Genomic DNA, 24,410 nt, shown 5'->3' with positions numbered 1-24,410 from the left:
CTTGTGCTGTCACAGATTCGATCATTTGGTTGACTTCTCAAAACTTCATCTCTGTTTCTTGCACAATCTGCCAGTCAAGACTTCACATCAGTTTCTCTTACAGTTTGAGGTGGTCAGAGGCCCCTCGGCATGCATGTTGGTCTATCCGTGTATTAGTCAGCTGTAAATTGCAGTGACAGGAGGCTTTATACATTTGCTGTCACTAAGCTACAACAGATGACAGAGTCAGAGCCTGTAAATTTGAGGATAAGCTCTGACTTGTTGCTGTATCTGAATGTAACTGTGTGAAAATAGCACCATATGAACTGAATTAAATGCATTTTGTAAATGCATGTTGACTAATTGACTGTGCTGTTTTAACAATATGTTGTAAGTGGACCATCTCTGACAATGTTCCTGGCAGGTAAAAATCTTAGTGAATTTTTTTAAGACCAGTTAAAGAAACTGTAAGAAATAAATTAAAGGGAATACATCAATTAGTTTTCTAAATGTAAGGGAGCACACATTGTGTTGTATTAGCAACACTTTAACTCAAAGACTGAGTTACAACAGATCTGTATTAACCTACTTTTGAATTAATAATAAATAAATAAAAAATCGTAGAAACTGATCAAAATGACATGTTTACGATTAAAACAAGAAATATCTGAGGCACAGAAAAATCAACTAAATTTGAAGGGGATATTTCCATACCTCACTAACAGATACAAAAACTCACTTAATTTCTGAGAAATCTATTTTTCATCTAGTAAATAATAAATATATCTTGTTTTAACACACTTGTAATGGAGAGCAAGACAAATATGTATTTTTTGCAGTCATTGCACCATTTAATCCCATGACTTTTCGGATTTAAGACTTTCTGCACCAAGTTTGTCAAGGGTGAATTAAGACTCTTTATGGCCCACAATAACCCTGTTCTGATGAGAACGAGTGACTAGTAGCCTTCACTTTTGCCTGCAACGAACATCCCAAAATCCAATCGACAACTGGGGCACAGCAGTCCCAGCTCTGTTTTTATTTTTCCCCAGGCATTTATTACAATTGAATGCATGTCACAATATGAAAGAAAAGATCTGCCATTCATTTAATTGCATTGCAACTATAAACAAGAGTCGGCAATGATGATATCTGTACAAATGTAATCTTTACACATTTCACAAATTAAAAAATAATTTTAACCGTATCACAAAAACTAATTATAGTAGCTTCCTTAGGATAACAATTAACACTTAACCTGTTGTTCACCTGAACGATGTGCAATAATTAGGTCAAATCGGACAGATCCACATTAATGATGCATCTTGGAAATCAAACTAAACAGATGTTACCAGTCTATCCATCAGGTGCGTATATTTTAATGAGGTGCTGCAGTCCTGAAGGGTAGCCAGTGAGGGGACACCTGTGATTGGCTTTAACAAACACATATATACACTTGTAACAAAACACATAGCCCGAAGTGGCCAGCGCGGTGTCATTGGTGCGCACTTTCCTGCAGAGCGGGCAGACTTTGATGTGTGTGGGCGACGTCTCCTGGCTGTGAAGGTGGAGAGGCGGCGGAGGGGTTGGAAGGGTGGTCAAGGATTTAACAGTGCTCTGGTTCTCGGATGAATACCACCACTCCAGGAACTGCAGGAAAAACACTCCAATCGAGAGGCTGGTTGACAGAGACACAGCCACACCACCAACCGCTGCAGAGACCCAGTGCTGAAATTGCTCTCTGAAGCTGAAAAGAGAGATTTTGGCTTTAATTAAACGTCTTTATATTTTGGTAAACCTCAAGAAAGTAATGTAGCAGAGACTCAAAATAAACTCACCTTTGACTGGGGCTCAGTGCGGGGCCCGATGGCTTGAGATCCAGGCTGCGTATGTCATTAGCCGTGAGGTATGAGAGTTTAACCCCTGCCAGCCACAGGAGCGGAGAATGTGTCCGAGTTTTGCCGAAAACATACAAAAGCTGTTGGCAAAAGACCCAGCCATCCCAAGCCATGCACACAAAGGGGTACGCAGCCAAAAAAGCCCTGTACATCTTCTGCATGAAGGACTGAGGCAAGCGGATGGAGAAATCGTCCTCGTCTCTCTGTCGAGCCAGGATTTTTTCCAGTTTGGTGTGTAGGTAAGGAAGGAGGGCCAGAAGGAACAGGGAGCGCCAGTGCTGTCTGCGCCGGAGTCCCAGATGAGCTGCACGCGTGCCGTCTTCTCCGGCACGCTTCAGACCGTAGAAATTCTCCGAAAATGAGGCGCTGGTGCGGGAGAGGAAATGATGCTGCAATAACACGTCCAGGACAGCGTAAATCTCATCAAACCTTCTCCAAAGAACTCCATAGCGAGCGGGGTTAGACGTGGCAAGGATCTTTGGACAGAGACAGACAATCAATGATTTTCAATGGCAGTAAATACTGTGAAGTATATTTCATCATTGCTATATTTTAGTATATATAAAACAACAGAAATATGTTTGAAATGGTACGCTAGGGGGTCCCAGGAAATGCTCAGAGAAAAAAAGAATAGTACAAAATATTAAAAATAAGATTAAAACAAATAAAATTGATTTTAAAATCTGGATTAAAATAAATGAAAATTTAACTAGACTTAGATAAGATAAATAAAAACAATATAATATACAACACGTTGTTTTTTACAGGAAAACTTCCATCTTTATACAGGAAACTCTATAGATGTCTAACATTTTATCATGTGGATCCATCACATGAAGAAAATCATATTTGGGGGTCTGTGGCATCTAAAAGATTGGAAGCCCATGGCCTATGCTCACAAATGTGGTTATTTTGTGTTTTTAAATCCAGTTTTGTGTAAATAGCTTCACGCAGTCCAGTTCAGCCTGGTTCATCCTTCTCTCTGGAGATGAAAGGTCCAGCTGAGGGTTTCAAACACAGTGTTCTTGGACTGAATTTTGCTCATTATGGCAAATAGAGTGCGTCATAAGTTATTCAGTGCGTATGAGGACAGCTGTACATACTGCTACTATATTTCGCACACAACAAGTTCTTGTGATTCACTTTACAATCTGTCAGGTATATGAGAGCATGAAGCAAGATTAGTCTTATACCATAAGGTCATTTACTGTACAGTAGTGTCAAATGCAATACACGATATATTAAATGGGTAAGTATACCTTCACAGCATGCAGTAATGCAGGTTTAACAGCATTCATCAACGAGTCCTGAGCTAAAACCTCAAACACGGAGGGTCTGTCTTCAGCTGGAGCCGCTGTTGTTAAATGTGCTCCTCGCTCTGCCATTACACTGGGATCAACACAGATGTGAGCAAACACGGACAACTTCACAGTTCAGACAACAACAAAGCGAGCGAAAATTTTAGGATTAGTCCTAATAGTCTTTTAATTTTAATATTTTCATCGTTTTATTAAACAAGACAATTTCGGCAGAAAATTACACTGCACAAAACAATGTGCTGTGCAACGGTCACAAGCTGTAGCAACACTTTTTCTTTTTCCTGTTACTGGATTTATCCTTCTGTCGTCTTTTAGGTCAACAAAACACGTTCATACTGCCACCTACTGTGCTGGGGTAATCTATTAAATATTATATTCTGTTCTACTGTTTCTAATGAACGGATTCTGAAACTATCAAGAAAACCAATTTCTCAATGCAAATTAAATGCAAATACGTCAGATAGTAACAAATCTATATGCTGATTGTTTATTTCGGCATTATATTATGCAGCATGCACAGAAATGATCAAAGACAAACATCATTGTCTGAAAGCACTAAATGGCACAGAGAGAGAAACATCATGTGAAGTTATTTTGTTTTGTATTATTAAATATAATTTTGTATCAAGTAATAATGAATCATTAGTGTATCATGATAGATAGAAAAATAGAACAGATTAAACATATTGCCCATAGACAATTACATCAATGCATGTGTTGTCTATATTCTCAATGAATATTAGCTGGTTAGTTAAATGATTTGAAATGATTCATCAGACCAGATAATATTGTTTCTCACAGTCTGAGGGTCCTTTAGGTGCTTTTTTGCAATTTCCAAGTGTTTTCATGTGTCTTCACTGAGGAGAGGACTGAGGCTGGCCACACCGCCATAAAGCCCAGATCAGTGGAGTGTTGCAGTGATGTTTATCCTTCTGTAAGTTTCTTCTGTCTGCACATCCATCAGCTTGTTTTTCACTGCTTTTCACAAGCCCTTCTCCATCTATTGCTCACTTTGGTCACGATTTCATACGTTTGTGTTTTGTATGAATGCATCATTTACTAAAACTCTTCTCACTTGGAGGGCAGTTTGCAGTCTGCAGCTTCTCTCTAGTATGGATCCTCTCATGTTTTTTCATGTTTCCCAGCAAAGAGAATCCCTTGTGACAGTGCGAACACTTGTTAGGTTTCTCTCCAGTGTGACTTGTCTGGTGCTCAGTATTTGTAAAAAAGGACCTCCCACACTCAAAGCACAGAAAAGACTTCACAGAGCCGTGCCTTCTCTGGTGCAGCTTAAAAACACTCAGCAGACTAAAACTCTTGTCACAGAAAAGACAACGACTTCAGCATGAACTTTCAGGTGGCTCTTCAGGGTTGATTCCAGATTAAAACCTTTGCCGCATTGATCGCAGTAAAACGGTTTTTGTTCAGAATGGGTATGTAGGTGTTTTTTTAGCGTGGAAGTGTGTGTGAAACTCCTGCCACATTCATTGCACGTGTGTAGCTTTTCGCCAGTGTGGATTTTCTTGTGTACCATAAGGTGCGATCTCTGTGTGAATTTCATCCCGCATTGCTCTCATGTGTGCCGCTTCTCTCCAGTAAGAGTTTTCATGTGTTCATTAAGGCTATTTTTCAGTGCAAAACTCTTCCCGCACTGATCGTATGCGTGCGGCTTCTCTCCAGTGTGGATAGTTGTGTACGGCAAGGACGTTTTTTTTTGCAAAACCCATCCCACACTGATCACATGTGTGCGGCTTCTCTCAAGTGTGGATAAGCATGTGTCTTTGAAGGTGTTATTTTCGTGTGAAACCCTTCCCGCGTTGATCACATGTGTGCGGCCTGTATTCAGTGTGGACTGTCATGTGTTGCCTAAGATCTTTTTTTGCATCTGTATCTCTCCCCACACTGATCACAAACGTGTAACTTCTTTCCACTGTGGATTTTCATGTGTGATAACAGGCTTCTTTTGACGTCAAAACTCTTCCCACATCGATCACATGTGAACGACGTCTCTCCAGTGTGGATTGTCATGTGTCTCTGAACGCTGTCTTTTTGAAGGAAGCTCTTCCCACAGTGATCACATGACTACGGCCTTTCTCCGGTGTGGATTTTCATGTGCTCCTTAAGGTGTGCTTTTTGTGAGAAACTCTTCCCGCAGTGATCACATGTGAACGGCTTCTCTTCAGTGTGGATCCTCATGTGTATCCCAAGTTGTCCTTTGAGTTTGAAACCCTTACCACACTGTTCACACGTGTGCAGCGTCTCTCCACTGTGGATTTTCATGTGTTTCTTCAGGTCTTCTTTGCATGTGAAACTCTTCTCACACTGATCACATGTGTACAGTTCATCTTCAGCGTGGATCCTCCTCAACTGCTGCCTTGTGGCTTGTTTGTGTTTCTGCTCCTCTCTAGTACGAATTCTCGTGTGAAGAGAGCTGTTGATGGATTTTTTGGTTTCTTTTGTCCTTTCTTGCTCACTTCCATCAGGTCTGAAATAAACATTATACCATTACAAATCAAAAGAGATACCAATTAAAATTGAGCACCACAGTTAATGAACTTACAATACCATGTTCTCATGTTTGATATGCAATAACTGCACAAATGTGCACTTTTATGAGCATGAGCTTGTAATGCTTAATTATAAAACAATAATTCTGGGACATGTTAAAGCTGCCTTGTAACATCTTGAATTCCTTTTTACATTACTTTTAGAATAATAATGAGGAAATGTTAAACTGAGCAATCTTTTAAAGCCCATTTAAACTCAGAAATATGGCAATATCTCCACAGTCTCTACTCAATTACACACACACATACACACAGAGTAACATGGTGGTTCACTGGCTGGGAGACAATGACTTTTTTTATGGATTTTAATATAAGAGAGGCTTCGGGATACTGAATACCTTGCTTTTATGAGAAAACCTATTTTTGCTTAATGCTTGACATCCTGTTCTCTAATCCTCATTGTCTTTATCAAATAATTATTTTGCAGTGAGCTACAGTTTGTCTACAAACGGTGGCGGGTAGGGAGGCGGCCAGACTACTCGCCGATCTCTGCCAAGGTCACGGTTCGGTGTCTGAATATTCCATCCAGTTCCGCACCCTGGCTGCAGAGTGCCGATGGAATGAGGAGGCGCAGTGGGACAGATTCCTGCATGGGTTGGCTGACCGTATTCAGAGGGAAATTTATATGCTGGCCCTTCCCACTAGTCTCAATGGACTTATCGAATTAGCACTTCGAGTGGATGCTCGGCTGAGCAGAATGGGCCGTTTCCAACAAGACCATCCAGTTCGCGGCATGGCGACCAGACGTTCAGAATTACTGGATACGGTCAGTTCCTCTTACGATCCGGAGCACATGCAGGTGGCTTTCCCGGGAGGAGAAGAATGGCGGAGATCCCTAGGACTGTGCCTTTACTGCGGGAGGGCGGGCCACTTCATCCACTCATGCCTGTTAAGAGGATCTAGCCCGGTAGTAACTAGGAGGCTACTATCGGGTGGGATCTCCGCCGAGAAGACCTCATCATCACCATCATCATCTACTCTCCTTCCGGTAAGACTAAGGTGGGCAACCAACACCCAGGACACCAAGGCCTTACTGGATTCGGGGGCAGAGGGTAATTTTATGGATTTAGAACTGGCTCACGGTCTTCACATTCCTATCACCCCTCTCACGTACAAGATTTCTGTCAATGCTCTCAATGGACAACAGCTTCCCAACATTACACATGCTACTGAACCCATCACTCTCATCACATCTGGCAACCACACTGAGACAATAACATTCCTCCTCATGAACTCACCTATGGCACCGATCGTACTTGGTCATCCTTGGTTCACACAACACAATCCCAGAGTCGATTGGGGGCACAATTCTATCTCTATGTGGAGTAATACGTGTCATGAGTCATGTCTAGTGTCTGCGTGTTCGTCTGTACCTGTGTCTGTTTTCCAGGAGGAGGCGGTGAATTTATCTAATGTGCCCGAAGAGTACCAGGACCTGAGAGAAGTGTTCAGTAAGTCTTGTGCTGCTTCTCTTTCATCCACATCGTCCCTATGACTGTACCATAGACTTAGTACCAGGTGAGTCTCCGCCTAAGGGCAAGTTATATTCACTTTCTGTCCCAGAGAGGGAGGCTATGGAGAAATATATTTCTGATTCTCTAGCAACCAAATTCATTAGACCTTCCTCATCTCCAGCGGTGGCGGGGTTCTTTTTTGTGGGGAAGAAGGATGGGTCTCTGCGACCGTGCATTGATTATCGAGGGTTGAACAACATCACGGTAAAGAATACTTATCCTTTGCCGTTGATGTCTTCAGCTTTCGAACAATTGCAGGGAGCATCCATCTTCACAAAATTGGATTTACGTAACGCTTATCATTTGGTTCGCATAAGGAAGGGAGATGAATGGAAGACCACATTTAATACCCCCAGAGGGCACTTTTAATACTTTGTTATGCCCTTCGGGCTATCCAACTCGAACGCGGTCTTCCTAGCACTCGTCAATGACGTGCTGAGAGATAAGGTTGATCAATTCATATGTTTACCTGGATGACATATCGATCTTTTCCTCTTCTCTCCAGGAACACGTTCAGCACGTCAGACGAGTGCTTCAGAGGTTGCTAGAGAATGGGCTTTTTGTCAAGGCGGAGAAATGCGTTTTTCATGCACAGTCCGTCCCCTTTTTAGGGTACATCGTCTCGTCTGAGGGAGTGCATATGGATCCTGACAAGGTTAAGGCTGTGATAAATTGGCCAAGTCCAGATTCCCGTAAGGCCCTACAGAGGTTTCTGGGATTCGCCAATTTTTATCGACGTTTTATTCGTAACTTCAGCCAACTAGTCGCTCCTCTGATCGCCTTGACCTCCCCCAGAACAATGTTCAGGTGGTCCGATACAGCGGAGGCTGTATTTGCCAAACTTAAGAGCCGCTTCGTTTCGGCTCCCATCCTCGTTGCCCCTGATCCATCTCGTCAGTTCGTGGTGGAGGTCGACGCGTCAGAGGTGGGGGTAGGAGCAGTTCTTTCCCAACGTTCTGCCACAGACGATAAGATTCACCCTTGCACGTTTTTTTTCTCATCGTTTTTGACTTTTCTCTTTCGTACCGCCCGGGTTCCAAAAACATCAAACCCGATTCTTTATCTCGTGTTTTTGACCATTCCGAACGCCCGTCCACTCCCGAGTGTATTTTACCCGAGACATTAGTGGTCTCCACTCTCAGATGGGAGGTCGAATCGAAGGTCATGAAGGCCTTAGAAGGGGTAACGCCCCTGAAGACTTCAGTCCGAAGTCATTCAGTGGGGTCATTGCTCCAGTATAGCTTGTCATCCAGGAGTTAATCGTACCAGTTTTTTGGTTAAGCAACGATTCTGGTGGCCGTTAATGGCTCGTGATATCCGTAGTTTTGTTTTGGCTTGCTCTGTTTGTGCCACTGGTAAGACGTCCAACCGACCCCCTGATGGGTTACTACAACCGCTGTCAGTCCCTTCGAGACCCTGGTCCCACATCGCGCTAGATTTTGTTACCGCCCTCCCGCCCTCGCAGGGCAAGACTGTCGTTTTGGCGGTCGTGGACCGGTTCTCGAAGGCGGCTCATTTTATCGCCTTGCCCAAATTACCTTCAGCCAAGGAGACAGCGGTTGCTGTCATAGATCACGTCTTTCGTTTACATGGCCTCCCGATGGACGTGGTCTCTGACAGGGGTCCCCAATTTGTGTCCAAATTTTGGCAAGAGTTTTGTAGATTATTGGGGGCGACGGTTAGTCTCTCTTCGGGGTTTCATCCCCAAAGCAATGGTCAATCAGAGAGGGCCAACCAAGATCTGGAGAGAGTATTGGGATGTTTGGTTTCCAAGAATCCTTCCTCTTGGAGCCAACAACTTTCTATGGTGGAGTACGCACACAACTCGTTACCAGTGTCAGCTACGGGCCTTACTCCGTTTGAGTGTAGTTTAGGTTAACAGCCACCACTTTTTGCCAATACGGAATCCGAAGTCGCGGTCCCCTCCGCTCACGCCTTCATCTAGAGGTGTTACCACACTTGGACTAGAGCCTGTGAGACTCTTCTCCAAGTGGGGGCGCGCACCAAGGCCAAGGCCGATCGCCACCGGTCAAAGCCTCCCGTATACGTCGTTGGTCAAAAAGTGTGGCTTTCTACTAAGAACATTCCTCTCTCCTCCGTCTCTAATAAGCTTGCTCCCAAATTTATTGGCCCGTTTCCTGTCAAGATCATTAGTCCGGTGGCAGTCCGCCTCAAACTTCCTCCTACGTACAAGAGAATTCACCCTGCCTTCCATGTATCAAAGATCAAACCCGTGTTTTGGGCACCTATTAATCCGCCTGTCCCAGTTCCTCCCCCGCCGCGTCTCGTAGATGGGGAACCTACTTATTTGGTTAGTCGTATTCTGGACTCGAGAAGGAGGGGACACGGATTTCCGTACCTGGTGCTAGAGACATTCTGGATCACTCTCTGATCGATGATTACAATCGTCAGGTAAGTCCGCCAGGGAACGCCAGGAGGCGTTCTTAGGGGAGGGGGTACTGTCACGGTTCATGAATTCACTCTCTTTCTCTCTTCTAGCGTGCTGTTATTTGTGTGTCTGTGTGTCAGCGATGATCAGCAGCGCCAGCTGGTTTCAATTGTTTGTTCCTTTATAAGTTCAGTAACTTGTGTTTCATGTTGTCAGATCATTGTTTCTCCCCGGTGTGCTCCCGTACCTGTTCCTGTGTCCTTAGTTCCTGCCTGAGTCTTCCTGTTATCGTCATTTGTTCCTGGATCTTCACTCAGCACTGGATTACCGAGCACCATCACGAGGATTACACACACACCGGGATTCAAGGGATCATCACTGGACCGAGCACCACCATCTGTTGTCCACCGAAGTCCCTGCGTCACCATTCCATCAGCCTTGTGTCCGCCCGCCTGTGTTTCCTATGATTCTTCATATATATCTGACTTTTGTGCTGTTTGTCAATAAATACGCCTTGATGATTTGACCATAAGAAATACCATATGAGACAGTTCATGGCTTATGTTATTGCTTTTTATTAAAGTTTTTTTTTATGTATTATTGTTATTTCCCATTTCAAACAGATACAAGTTGGTCTTGGATGACTAAAAAAGCTCTATGCAAATGACTCACATTTATGTACTTCAGTGCATTCATGAAATGCAAATATTTTATTTCAAACAATTTTTTGGCTTCTGCTCATTTGTCTGTCTGATCTGTGTGCTAACACCACCAGAAACTACAGCAGTGTGGGACATGAAATAAGTTATTACTTACTGGACTGAGCACACTTGCAGAATAAAAACAGGGTTGCTTCAAGAAAATGCTTGTGCCATGAATGGCTTCACAGGAATACACTGGTTCGGTTCATTTTTTGTGTGAAAGGGCTTATAGTATTTACAGTTGTCTAATAAAGTATCGAGTATAGACACCAACCTCTTTGTTCTTCAGTCCCGTGCTGTTTCATTCTGCAGGGATCACTCATGTTCTCAGTGTGAATTCTTATTGTTGGGTGATAGTTCTGCTAAAAACAAACCAAAAAAAGTTAAAATTTCCATCAAGAAATAATAGTAGTGTGGTTTTGAGTTAGTTTATTCAACTCAACAGAACGCTGAATCCAAACCACCACAGAAGCATGCAATTCTTCTTTAATTTATTAATGACAATTTAATTACTTCATAATATGTTTTTAGAGCCAAACATGCTTCATGTAAGCCCTTCCCATGTGCGTTGCTGCAGATCACATGGTTATTTTAACAACATTACGGTAGCTATGAGGCGAGTGGCAAAATACATCGAAACTTTCGCAGAAAAAAACAATGGTTTAATTATGGTTATTTTTACCCATCATCATCATCATATATGACTGACTGTGAAAACCAGTTTGAGACAAGTCCTTTTTCATCTAGATTTTAATCAGCATGTTAAGAGCATTTTAAAATAAACATAAATGCTAAAAATGGGAAAATTATTTTTATATAGCATGGAAAGACTTCAAATTGCTAATTAACTTTGTTTTCTGCACATGATGAGCGTTTTATGTACATTATTGGTTTGTTTTTAGTAGATCTCATTTTATGCAACATATAAAAATGGTCCAGACTTCAGGAGGAAAACTCTGGACCCCTATTTTCTGTGCCTTCTGTATTACATACTGTATGTATCTAAATGTAAAGAAAAAATAGTCTGCTAAAACGTCTGATCTTACATTTTAATATTAACATCTAATTGGGATTTTTTATTCTCAGATGCCATGGCTCTGTGGACCCAATATCCTAATTTGTAATAGATACTGGGTCTCTTGGCACTTTAATTGAACACCCCTTATGTGGGGGGGGGGGGGGGGAAGGACATCTGCACACCTTCAACACACTTGTTATGCAGAAAATGCATTTTTAAATATTTGCACATTTGTGGTATCTTTTGAAGGAAGACATTTGTAAACATTTTTTTTCCCATTTGAGGACCATGGTGTAAATTTGTAAAAAAATAAAAAAAAAATAATAATAATTATATATATATATATATATATATATATATATATTTTTTTTTTTCTTCACACATTCCTCTGATGCCCAGCCATACAGAGAGCAGGAGGGATTTGATAAAACTATTGCAATATTTATTTCATTACAAATAAACTGATTATATATTTTAAAACATTTTATAATATTATTCAGAATAATATTACAACAAATTAGAATATCTATTTGAATATTTAGGCCACTTGGAGAAAATGTAGAAAGCTGTTAATTTAAGGAACAGTCAACAGACAAAACGTTTACTGTGAAATTTCACAAATCTGAACAGTCCATTTAAGCAAAGTATGACCTGTCAATGTTTAATTATCCAAAGAAGTAAACCAAGTGAACCAACTTTAGTACTGTAAGAAATTATAGATATTATAACGTGATAATAAGATTGTGCACAATGTGTAGAGTTATGCCATACTTCTTCAAAACAATCAAACATACGATGGGTGGCAGTGTTCAAAGGATAACATGTAACAAAATTAAACAAAAGAAAAAAGTGGAGGCTCTTTAGGTACATGCAGTCACAAATATTTTGGAATCTAGTCTAAATTCCTTGACTGTATATAACTACACACTGGTTTTCACACAATCTGAGACAAAAAAAACATTTGCTGTGATATTTTCTCATGCATCGCTGAATCTAATATGGCCTCGTGAACTGATGTAATAAACTCACTTATATGAGATATAAGAATGATGCATGATTGCAGCCACACACCCTTTCTTACTGTCTATGCACACACCCGTCTCTTGTCTGCATCCGGTGTAACATCTGCGCGGCTCCGGTCTGTCTCACGCGCTCTCCTCGCGTGTTGGTTCCGCGCTTCATTTTGTTTTTCCGGGTGCGCTCCATCTTCTTCCAAGGCCGACCGAAAGCAGAGGAAGCAACCGCGTCTCCCATCTCTCCGGGAAGTGCTCCAGTAACCGAGGATTTTCGTATATTGCGTCGATTCTTACACCCCTTGTGCGTAGCTGATTGTCTGTGTTTGCATTATAATCTAGTTAGGACAGATGTCTGTATTTCAGTCGATGAAGATCCTGCTTCCAAGGTTTTTACTAGCCTAGCATAGCTGGATCATTTTTGGGTCACGCCCAATTAATAAACTTAACGGTTAGAACATTTTTGAAGTACAGCTGCAGATATTAAGTTTGACGTATTTTTAGTTTATGTAATCCTTTATAATGCACGGCGGTGTTACTGTGTATGTTCATGTAACGTTAGCAATGCTCTACATAACTGTCCCTGATGATTTCCTGTGTAAATTGGGAATCACAGGCATGTTTCAGATTTGTATGTGTAATCTAATTTCATTAAAATTGCCAGCCGTCAATAACGGACATTTTGAGATTATACTGTTGATTTTATGCGTTTTTAAAATGTTGATATGTAAATGTGCTTTATTTCTTCCTCTTCAGATTTGAGAAGCTGTCAGAATGACTGACTCCAAGTATTTTACCACCAACAAAAAAGGCAAGTAGAGAGCTTAAATGTGTTCATTTAGGCTGTGGGATGGTAATATGATTAAAAAAAGAACTGAACTGAAACCCCTGAACAATTTACAGTTTGATATAATATTTTCTGTATGTTGTTTTAGACCATGTATGTTCAGTTCTGGTGGTTCATTCTTTATTATGAGTCATGATAGTTTAGTGAAAAAATTTGGGTTGGACCTGGACTGAGATCCTTAGACATAAAAAAAAAAAATTTGAAACCAAGAAAAATTACAACTGAACTCAAAACCCAACACCATATAAAAATATTTATTTAAAATAAAAATGTACTTAAAGTTTCACTGTAATAATACTACAATGTCTTCAGATCCCATTACATACTTTTAAATTATGAGCTGGAACAGGTGCACTCTTTATTGATAAGATGATATCATTGATTCAGTCTTCCAGACCCCCCCCCCCCAACCACCCACGCTTATAAACTCATTGGATATGCACAAATCATAGAGGCTATAACACCCATTTTGGCTTCAAAATGTGAATTTCACCAAAAGCCACTGGCATTTTTTCAGATCTGTTCCTGCAGTGATCGTGGAACAGAATTATAAAATGTAAAAATATTTCATTTTTGCCTTTTGAAATTTGCATTCAAATATGTTTGGCTCAAAAATCGGAAAGGCACGTGCTCCTTGCTTTGAATGGCCATGATGCCTCTGCATTTGCACGCTCATGTTTGTAAATGATCAAAGTAGAAGACACACACACACAGTTTTTTTTTCAGTTTGCATACAGGCACTCTGACACACCACCAATCTATAATAAGTTGTTGATTTTTCCAGGTAATTTTAAGGGTACATTTGTATTTACTTCTTCCCTTCTGCTCCAGTGAACTCTTCAGATCAGATGAGCACTGATCATTTTACTCTCTGTTACAGGTGAAATCTTTGAGCTGAAGGCCGAGCTGAACAATGAGAAGAAGGAGAAGAGGAAAGAGGCAGTGAAGAAAGTCATTGCAGCCATGACAGTGGGCAAGGATGTCAGGTGCTTTGACCTCCATATCTGAATCAGACATGCACTCTTACTTCCCACAATTCTTAAAAGATGACTATTTTCACCCAAATAGTTATGCTAATACCCTTTTACCGGTTTCTTTAGTTCCTTGTTTCCAGATGTGGTAAACTGCATGCAGACCGATAACCTGGAGCTGAAGAAACTGGTTTACCTGTACCTTATGAACTATGCCAAGAGTCAACCTGACATGGCCATCATGGCCGTCAACAGCTTTGTCAAGGTGAGAATTGCTGTTAAATTTGGGATCATGATTTTGTAAAATTCCACCCAGAGGTCTGAAGTTATTCTTTCTTTTTTTTTTTTAGGACTGTGAGGATCCGAACCCTCTGATCCGAGCTCTGGCTGTGCGCACAATGGGCTGTATTCGTGTGGACAAGATCACTGAGTACTTGTGCGAGCCTCTGCGAAAGTGTCTGAAGGATGAAGACCCCTATGTGAGGAAGACCGCTGCAGTGTGCGTGGCCAAACTGCATGACATCAACGCCCAGATGGTGGAGGACCAGGGCTTCCTGGATTCCCTCAGGGACCTGATTGCTGATTCCAACCCCATGGTTCGATACTTTGGATCTATTAAATGCATACTTCCCCACTCACAGTTCTTTACTGATGTCTGATTTTCACACAGGTTGTGGCTAATGCAGTTGCTGCCCTGTCCGAGATCAGCGAGTCTCACCCCAACAGCAACCTTCTGGACCTGAATCCTCAGAACATCAATAAGCTCCTGACGGCCCTCAATGAATGCACTGAGTGGGGTCAGATCTTCATCCTGGACTGTCTCTCTAACTACAACCCCAAAGACGAGCGTGAGGCCCAGAGGTGAGGGGATAATAATCCTCATAGTCACTGGTTTCTTTATCTCTACAGGTGGATAGAGATTATGGAGAGCGAATGATTTTATTTTGTTTATATGTACATATATTTTTTTGTATCTTATGTGTATCAGCAAGATTTGAATTTCTCCACAGGTTTGTACCCTTAAGCCAAGGCTATTTTATTTAAATAACACATTTTTCTTACCAAGTTCAATTTTAAAACGGGCCCAATTTGGAGAAAAAATATTTAATTGCAATTGCAATTTTTCTGATGAAAATTACAATAAAATTTTGCTTTGCTTGTTTGTAGAGCTTCACAATTTGGCCAAAACTATGTGTTTATAGCTGATCAATATGACTATAAAATAATTATTATTATAATATTAAGTTATTATTGTTATTATTAAAATTGTTATTTATTATTATTATTATTATTATTATTATTAAATAAAATGTAAAACAAAATAAAGACAAAAATTATAAATTTCCCTTGTGAAATTGTAATATAATAAAATGGTAAAATATTATTATAATAATCATTTTATTTTATAGCCCAAGTGTAAACTTACAAAAATACTAATATTTATATATAATATTTATAATTTTCCAATTCAAATCATTTTCAAATATTAAGCCATTGACTTAATGAAAACTGGTTTTAAGAAAATGCAATGCACATAACTTAGAGACTGCACAGGCAAACAGATATCTTTAGACCTTTTTTAGTTTAGATGTATACGTGACAACCAGTCTCAAAAATCTCATGAAAACCAGCCTCTTTAATGGTCTGGAGCAGTTATGTAGTTTACAGGTTTTCTTTCTGTCCTGTTACTATGAATTTGCATTGCAAAAATCCTGAAGTTTATTATAGACAGAAAAAGCCTGTTGTCTGCTGGTTGATAAATGTCAACAAGCTGATTCGTGTACTTGTGATTGTCGAAGAAGAATAATTACATATGCCAGGCATATGATAATATTGCTGTTTATTTTTAGATTTGAAATGGAACATCAATAAAAAAAGATTAGTGCTACCTTAGATCGAGCTGTTACCATTCATTTACTGGTAGTTTCCTCAAAGGCTAATTTTAAGATGAAATTTAACTGGAGCTGAGATTTTATTCACATGATAGTAATTTTCATGTTATTAAGAGATAAACAGATTTGTTGGGGGATAAGTCTCTGAGAGGAAATAGAGACTTTTATTAAATTTTTAGGTGTAGCGCTTCTTTGATTATATTCATAGAATTCATGTGTTATTTTTAGAGAAGCATGAAGAATAGTTCAATACAGGCCACACAAAGTGCTTATGAATTGCATAGATTATAGCAGGAAATTCAAGGGAAGATCAAACAGAAGAAATTAAAATCAAGGATTTGGTTTTTAAAGCAGGCATTGATTTATTCAGTCCAAGTCAATAAAAAAAATCACATCTCTTTCTGTCTGAATGTTATTTATTAATATTAATATTAAATAATAGTAATTTATTAAAATAATAGTAATGATACTATTACAATAGTAATGGTATTATTTTTGTGATACCCCTACATTTGTTTTTGTCAAATTAAAGTGACATAAATAAAATAAAATAAAAAGCATCCAGGATAGAACCTTGAGGTACTCCACACTTTATATTCCATTTTGTTCCATTCCATGCCAACTTCAGTGAAACATTTTGAAATCATCCAAATCCAAGGTTGAAAAACGGCAAACAATTTCTTGTGCAAATTTAATCCAAACAACAACAGGGCTTTTGTCTTCTTTGATCAATCTGTTGATTTTGTGCAGGAACTGCCTCAATAATAAAAAAAATATATCAAGTCATCTTTTTCTGAAAATAAAGATTGGTAAACCTTTTCCTGCAAAAAATACCAGATCATCTTTCTGGACTTCCTCTTCCTGTGTCTTTTAGTATCTGTGAGCGTGTGACCCCACGTCTCTCTCATGCTAACTCGGCTGTGGTGCTGTCAGCGGTGAAGGTACTGATGAAGTTTCTGGAGCTCCTGCCCAAAGACACTGATTACTACAACACTCTTCTGAAGAAGCTCTCTCCTCCCCTCGTCACGCTGTTGTCTGGCGAACCTGAGGTCCAATATGTGGCCTTGAGGAACATCAACCTTATTGTGCAGAAACGGTTAGACTGCTCTCCTTCTATTTTTTATCTTTTTTTGTTTTTGTTTTTTTATTGTTTTTCTGTGGCACCAGTTTAAGAGGTGTGCTTATTACTCAGCGTCTTTTACACATGATCACATTCTATATTGTCACTAGATGGCAGTATTGTCCTGTTGTCTGTTTGCTTAGCAATTATAAATGTTTTGACTGAGCCTCAAATGGTGATCTCTCCCTTTCTAACTGCAGGCCTGAGATTTTGAAGCAAGAGATCAAAGTGTTCTTTGTCAAGTACAATGACCCCATCTATGTCAAACTGGAGAAACTGGATATTATGATCCGCCTGGCCTCTCATGCCAACATTGCCCAGGTATTTCAAACTGAGTTTGACTCTTAGCTTTAAACACAGTGTGACCAGGATATTCAACAAGAAAACTACACTGTAAAAAAACTAGAGGATCTAAAATCATTTAGCTGATAAATATAGTATTTATTTTTCAGTGTGGTATATAAAACATTAAGAACTTTTCACTAATAAAACCAATGTTTTCTTCATATGTGAAGGAAATTTAAGCAGATTTAAGCTTGAATTGAGAACTGACTAATCTGAAAAAGATAAGGAAAGAAGGCTTCCTAATATATTTTAAGATAATTATTAGTGAATTAGTTTTATTTTTTGCAATGATTGTTAGTTCCCAGCATGCAAAAAAACATACTTTGTGTTTTTGAGTAAAGGGAAACATCTATTAATGAATGTTTAGTGTTCAGTTATGTTTGACATTTGAAAGGTTTTCTGTTATGTTGAAGTTTCTATCATTACCATTAAGCAGAAGAGTAGAGCTTATAGTTATGGATGATTGCATGAACTACTACTATGAGGCATGATGCTTTGTTCAGTGAGCAGTAGCTTTGCTAATGCTAGTGCAGTAACAAGTTTTTTCTTGTTTTGAGCTTTCTGGCTGTATACAGTCTTTTAATTGTACAGAATATTATTTGGTCAAAATACAAACAGGCCTTACTCAAAACTAATAATCTTACATTTATTGTGTCATAGATTAAATAATTCAGAAGAATTAACTATATTTATTCAAGTAGATTCCATTAAAAACAGTCAAGCCTTAACATTAGTAAAACGTTTTTAAGCCTTATATTATATTTTATTATAGATATTTAATTTTTTTAAGTAGATAGCTCATACCATTTTTTACAGTGTATGTTTCACCTGATATTATTATGGTCTGAAGTAAACAAGTTTGAGCATTTAAGAATCTGTAGTTACTTTAGTTTCTTTCATTAGAAGCCAGAGAAGGCCTTTAAAAGTTTCAAATAATAGAGGTATTTCTCTAACTCTAATTAAAGCTGCATAAATAACATCATCATCTTCAATGTCATTTATGTAAATGTAGAGATCACAGTCTCTCTCTGATAAGTCCTACATCCTGTGATGCTAACAAACACGTTGCTAGGACATTGGCCTCAGTCCTCTGGGATTTAGATTGCATTAACTGGAAAATAAATCAACAGTTCATTTCAAACGAAAAATGTAATGTTCAGCTCAATGTTACATAAATTAATTGATGTACAAATGGGCTGTTATTTGATTTTTTTTTCCTTTTTTAAAGCTGCATTGTTGATTTCTTCTTCTCTTTGCATTGCTCTGAATTGTGCCTAAAAGGAACATGGTCCTTACACTTTCTATTGAGTGACAGTCTCTCATTGTGTTTAGTAAAAAGCACATGCTTAAAGGGTTAGTTCACCCAAATATTAAAATTATGTCATTAATAACTCACCCTTATGTTGTTCCAAACCAGTGAGACCTCCGTTTATATTCAGAACACAGTTTAAGATATTTTAGATTTAGTCTGAGAGCTCTCAGTGCCTCCATTGAAGCTGTGTGTACGGTATACTGTCCATGTCCAGAAAGGTAAGAGAAACATCATCAAAGTATTCCATGTGACATCAGAGGGTCAGTTAGAGGGTCAGCAAAAACTACGACTTTATTCATCATTGTCTTATCTTCCATGTCTGTTGTGAGAGAGAGTTCAAAAAACAGCAGTTTGTCATATCCTTTTTGAACCAGTTCACCAAATCAACCTGAAACATTTTAAACGGTTCGCGTCTCATATACGCATTAATCCACAAATGACTTAAGCTGTTAACTTTTTTAATGTGGCTGACACTCCCTCTGAGTTTAAACAAACCAATATCCCGGAGTAATTCATTTACTCAAACAGTACACTGACTGAACTGCTGTGAAGAGAGAACTGAAGATGAACACCGAGCCGAGCCAGATAACGAACGAAAGATTGAGTCGTTCTTGAGTCAAGAACCGGTTGCATTGCTTTTCGGATCACCATTAGTTCTTTCGGACAGTTCGATTCAATAAACTGGTTGAAGAAAACTGTTCACTGGTTCTTTTGCGCTTCGTTGTGATGACGTCATTGTCGATGACTGCAAGCCTTCGGTTTACCCGCGCCCATAACACTAGCACAGAATCAGTTCAGAATCAATCACCAAAAGACTCAGTTCGGTTCAGACGCTCTATGTGTCAGTCTGCTTCACGCTGAATCACACATGCGCAGTATCATCAGCTCCTTGGTTCACGAATCGGACACGTCCGACAGAAACGGTTCTTGACTCGTGAATGAGTCAATCTTTTGTTCGTTATCTGGCTCGGCTCGGTGTTCATCTTCAGTTCTCTCTTCACAGCAGTTCAGTCAATGTAGTGTTTGAGTACATGAACTCCGGGATATTGGTTTGTTTTAACTCAGAGGGAGTGTCAGCCACATTAAAAAAGTTAACAGCTTAAGTCATTTGTGGATTAATGCTTATTGGAGATGCGAACCGTTTCAAAAGTTTCAAACGATTCAGTTCGATTTGGTGAACTGGTTCAAGAAGATCCGGTTACATCGAGTGATTCATTCGCAAACCGGATATCAAATCAGCTTCAGTGGAGGGACTGAGAGATCTCGGACTAAATCTAAAATATCTTAAACTGTGTTCCGAAGATGAACGGAGGTCTCACGGCTTTGTTACGACATGAGGGTGAGTCATTAATGAAATAATTTTAATATTTGGGTGAACTAACCCTTTAAGCCCATCAAGCTCTAATATGCCTCTTGTAAATTGACAGCTGTGCTTACACTGCATATGACAGCAAATTACTTTGCTGTTTTTAATTTACTTATATTATGTCATTTAGCTATTAGCCCCTTAAACATGTCCATATGTAAAATGTTAATATCATACTCTTCCTGACCTTTTCCCCAGAGCTTATAACCTTGTGAGAGACCAAGCTATCCATTTCCGGTTCTTTCTCTTTTGGAGGTCATTTAGCCTTTCATCTCAGAAGTACGATTGATATATATAGAAGTCCACTTAAAATGATGTTGATTTCCATCCAGGTATTGGCTGAACTGAAAGAGTATGCCACCGAAGTGGATGTAGACTTTGTTCGGAAAGCCGTTCGAGCCATCGGCCGTTGTGCTATTAAAGTGGAGGTATGTCTTGCTTCATTATTCAGCCCTATATATCTTTTTGTATGTCACCTCATCCCATAGAGAAATGTTTGAAAATCTGTATCTGTGACTGAGTTTTCTTTTCCTATCTGTGACTATAGCAATCTGCTGAGCGCTGTGTTAGCACTCTGCTGGACCTCATCCAGACTAAGGTCAATTACGTCGTGCAAGAGGCCATTGTGGTCATCAGGGACATCTTCCGCAAATACCCCAACAAGTCAGTCCACAGCTCTCATCGCAACTAATTTCATTGAAACTTTTTAGTACTCTTCCACCTCTTTGGATTTATTTTTGTTACTGGGCCTGACACAATGTATTCTGGGATTGCATGTTTTGTACAGTATACATTTTGTGCTGCCTTAGAATAATCCTATTATTTTAGGATTATTAAGCAATGCTGTGTGTATGCAACTCACTATGTTTTGGAATTGAGTATATATTACATTGTCCATCTAAAGAAAAAGAAAAAGTCCATGTAGAATAAAAGAACAAATAATTAATGGGCAGCTGAAAGACCTCTCTGTTGTCTGCGCAGGTATGAGAGCATAATTGCCACTCTGTGTGAAAACCTGGACTCTTTGGATGAGCCAGATGCTCGAGCTGCCATGATTTGGATTGTGGGTGAATATGCTGAGCGTATCGACAACGCTGATGAGCTCCTGGAGAGTTTCCTGGAGGGCTTTCATGATGAAAGCACTCAGGTTTGATAAATATTTTTGTTTGTTTGTTTTTTGTTTGTTTGTTTGTTTGTTTTCTATTTTGTTATTTTTTTTGTTATTTGTTTTGGTTTGTTTTGTTTAGGTGTGTTTTGTTTTGTTTGGGTTGCGCGGTGTTTGTTTTGCTTGCTTTTGTTTAGGTTTTTTTGTGTGTGTGTCAGTTTTCTGTTATGGTGTTTTTTTGTTTACACTGTATATAGTTTGTTTAAAAGCAGGGATCTGATTGAGTATCTGCTGTATTTGTTGCTTCAGGTGCAGTTGACTCTGCTGACAGCCATAGTGAAGCTGTTCCTGAAGAAGCCCTCAGAAACTCAGGAGCTGGTTCAGCAAGTGCTCAGCCTGGCCACGCAGGTGAGATGGAGATGTGCTTGGGCATAATAAACTGTAGTGTTACACTATAACTTGTTATAAGCAGCTTAGAAAATGGCACAGATAAATTTGTTTGGTCTTTAGTCTACCCACATTTAAAAAATACAGTTAACAAATGCTGGCACACTTTATATCAGATTAAGGACATTAGCGTACTTATGCTCATTGTATACAACATTGGGCATTGCTGTCCATCAGCATCAGAACACATCCACACCATCATCATAATAATTACATTAACATGAAGATGGTGAATAAAATGATCAGTGTCTTGGTGTCAGTGTCACGTTTCCTCTCCATTCACACTTATTTTTTTCTTCATCTCGTCAGGACTCTGATAACCCTGACCTGCGTGATCGTGGCTATATTTACTGGCGTCTGCTGTCCACTGACCCTGTGACTGCTAAAGAGGTTGTGCTGTCTGAGAAGCCTTTGATTTCAGAGGAAACCGACCTGATCGAGCCCACCCTGTTGGACGAGCTCATCTGCCACATCGGCTCGCTTGCCTCCGTCTACCACAAACCCCCCAATGCCTTTGTGGAAGGAAGCCACGGCATTCACCGCAAACATCTGCCCATCCAGCACGGCAGGTACTAGTACGGCTAAACTTCTTGAAATGTTCATTGACTTAAAATGGCTCTTTGTTAGTGGGAGCTCTATGAAATGGTTTAAAAAGTTGTTACGAGAAAGAACTCAAAGTCATGGTAAAGGTCTGGCATCCCTGTTATTCGCGTTATTGCTATGTGCTTTTTAAAAAAGCATTCCCGAATCCAGTCCAGTAATATATTGGGGGACTCATGGAAAGTAATGCCACACAGAAACTATGTTGTCCTCTCTCCACTAAAACAATGAAGAATCCTTTGTTCACTTGGTGTTACCCATCTCCCTGTGTATCATCATTCTTTTGTAGTATTGACACCGGGGAGAGTCCAGTCAGTGCTGGCCCAGCTGCATCTATCGATCAACCCCAGGTCATTCCATCTCAGGGTGACCTTCTGGGAGACCTGCTTAATCTGGACCTCGGTCCCCCCGTCAACGTCCCCCAGGGGTCTTCCATGCAGATAGGTGCTGTGGATCTACTCGGAGGTGGTCTTGACAGTTTGGTGCGTGTTCTTTCTTTATAATTTTACAATCCTGCGTAATGACCCGCATCCCTTAATTAAACTCTTTACTCTAGTGCCATGGTTACCTCAGATATTGTTGCTATCTTATGCAAAAAATCTATTTAAATATTCAGTATTTTTGTTTTGTTTTTCAGAACAAGTATACAAACAGCTTTTATAACAATGTTTATTTGGCAAAATTGTGATGATAAAAGCCTCGTTTCCACTGAGCGGTACGGTTCAGTTTAGTACGGTACGCAGTTATTTCTGTTTCCACTGACAAGTTGTTAATGGTACCAAAATAGTGAACCATACGTAGCACTTTTTTGGGATCCTTCTTTTAAGGTACCTAGCACAGGATCTGTTACCTAATGGCTGAACAAGACTCACTGCAGATCAATAAGTTGGTTTACAGAGAATCGTCACTTGTGCATGCTACAAGGAGAATGACATCACAAGGGGAATGAAGAGTCTCCTTCACTCGCTCCACCATGCTGCTTATGCGTGTTGGGCTTGTTTACATCAAGGGGCACAAACATAAAAAAATACAACAATGTATTTTAGAATTTTATATTTTTACATGCAGGCATTGGTGCATTATCTGTGCGCGAGTATGACGCCGATCGCTACTTTCCAGCATGCACTATGTTTCCACGGTGCAATCGCAAGTTTGATTAGGGTGCACTGTCCAAAATCATACTTTACTGTACTCTACCGTACTGCTTGTTGGAAATGAGACATACAATTATTTTTTTCTTAGCTCAATGCCAGGTTTTTTTTTTATATAAATTAATGCAAGTTATTTAAAGAGTGTTTAGATTTTTATGCAAAATATTTAAACAAGACATTTATTCAAAATATAAATTCTGTCAATATTTAATAATGTTTTTTAACAATGAAAGAAATGCTGTTTAAAGGATGTTATAAATTAGTTTTTCGTTTGTTTACAGTATTTACAGTAGTAACACCTGTATCAAAGTAACCATGGTATTTTGGTAAAACTATTTTCTTAATCGTGAATATGAAGGGAGTGCAAATTTGTTTAAAAAAAACATTGGAAATGTTTGAATGTTTTAGTCCATTTTATTTTCAATAATTACATTTGAATAGGTTTTGTAATTCTATTGCTTCACAAGTGAGCTGAAATTGATAAATCAGCAACAGTTGCCGCGATCATGTCCTCAGGTACGCCCATGCAGCTGTTGCTCTTGTTAGAGCGACCAGTGTTTTCACTATGAGGCTTGTGCTCAGCCTGGATCGCGTGTTCACTGGTGCAAGTGTGGGTTCAAGGTTTCAGGGCACTCCACTCAGCGTGAGATGATTGCAGCAGTATATTTCACATTTGGCCACCTGGTCTCACAATCTTTTGCCTGATGACAGTGAACAGCAAAGTGAAGAAGCAGAGGTTGAAACTCAGCGAAACACAGCGCTTCTTAACTGGAATGTGATTGCGTAAGCGCTCTGACTTCCAATCAAGTGCTCATCATTTATTGACACAGTGCTGAATGCTGCTCAGTACTGCAAA

At 39.6% G+C, this 24,410-nt stretch overlaps 2 protein-coding genes and 1 long non-coding RNA gene across 4 annotated transcripts in view; 1 reads left to right on the top strand and 2 right to left on the bottom strand.

Annotated features, from left to right (window-relative positions):
* Positions 1 to 980: 980 nt before the first annotated feature.
* Positions 981 to 3,650, bottom strand: pex12 (peroxisomal biogenesis factor 12). The gene is made up of 3 exons (XM_026212354.1): positions 3,137 to 3,650; positions 1,818 to 2,353; positions 981 to 1,726 (listed from the first exon to the last, which is right to left on the bottom strand). The coding sequence occupies exons 1-3, from the start codon at positions 3,260 to 3,262 to the stop codon at positions 1,336 to 1,338; spliced, it is 1,053 nt and encodes a 350-aa protein (XP_026068139.1). The 5' UTR covers positions 3,263 to 3,650; the 3' UTR covers positions 981 to 1,335.
* A 138-nt stretch (positions 3,651 to 3,788) lies between these two features.
* Positions 3,789 to 12,490, bottom strand: LOC113049747 (uncharacterized). Of its 2 annotated transcripts, none has more exons than XR_003276639.1 (3): positions 12,415 to 12,490; positions 10,642 to 10,729; positions 3,789 to 5,681 (listed from the first exon to the last, which is right to left on the bottom strand). It is a non-coding gene; the product is annotated as an uncharacterized LOC113049747 (long non-coding RNA). The 2 variants fall into 2 exon arrangements; XR_003276640.1 differs by having other exon boundaries at positions 10,642 to 10,726; positions 12,415 to 12,460.
* Positions 12,491 to 12,566: 76 nt separating this feature from the next.
* The window catches only part of ap2b1 (adaptor related protein complex 2 subunit beta 1), a 34,320-nt gene continuing 22,476 nt past the window's right edge, over positions 12,567 to 24,410 (top strand). The window contains exons 1-14 of the mRNA XM_026212353.1: positions 12,567 to 12,702; positions 13,155 to 13,209; positions 14,126 to 14,231; positions 14,346 to 14,481; positions 14,567 to 14,812; positions 14,887 to 15,077; positions 16,983 to 17,204; positions 17,429 to 17,549; positions 20,584 to 20,679; positions 20,799 to 20,914; positions 21,233 to 21,398; positions 21,666 to 21,764; positions 22,113 to 22,372; positions 22,693 to 22,885. Coding sequence (XP_026068138.1) covers positions 13,173 to 13,209; positions 14,126 to 14,231; positions 14,346 to 14,481; positions 14,567 to 14,812; positions 14,887 to 15,077; positions 16,983 to 17,204; positions 17,429 to 17,549; positions 20,584 to 20,679; positions 20,799 to 20,914; positions 21,233 to 21,398; positions 21,666 to 21,764; positions 22,113 to 22,372; positions 22,693 to 22,885 — 1,989 coding nt within the window. The 5' untranslated portion in view covers positions 12,567 to 12,702; positions 13,155 to 13,172. The remainder of the gene's footprint in view (positions 12,703 to 13,154; positions 13,210 to 14,125; positions 14,232 to 14,345; positions 14,482 to 14,566; positions 14,813 to 14,886; positions 15,078 to 16,982; positions 17,205 to 17,428; positions 17,550 to 20,583; positions 20,680 to 20,798; positions 20,915 to 21,232; positions 21,399 to 21,665; positions 21,765 to 22,112; positions 22,373 to 22,692; positions 22,886 to 24,410) is intronic.

Source organism: Carassius auratus, chromosome 30 (genome assembly GCF_003368295.1).
Source record: "Carassius auratus strain Wakin chromosome 30, ASM336829v1, whole genome shotgun sequence".
Lineage (NCBI taxonomy): Eukaryota > Metazoa > Chordata > Actinopteri > Cypriniformes > Cyprinidae > Carassius > Carassius auratus.
This window is presented reverse-complemented; position numbering and strand designations above follow the sequence as displayed.

What these genes read in the sequence shown, in the direction of transcription:
- pex12 (XM_026212354.1), bottom strand. Translation starts at nt 3,262, where the DNA reads ATGGCAGAGCGAGGAGCACATTTAACAACAGCGGCTCCAGCTGAAGAC. An exon ending in CATTACTGCATGCTGTGAAG is followed by an intron (nt 2,354 to 3,136) that starts GTATACTTACCC and finishes CTCTGTCCAAAG; the next exon opens with ATCCTTGCCACGTCTAACCC. An exon ending in GCACTGAGCCCCAGTCAAAG is followed by an intron (nt 1,727 to 1,817) that starts GTGAGTTTATTT and finishes CTCTCTTTTCAG; the next exon opens with CTTCAGAGAGCAATTTCAGC.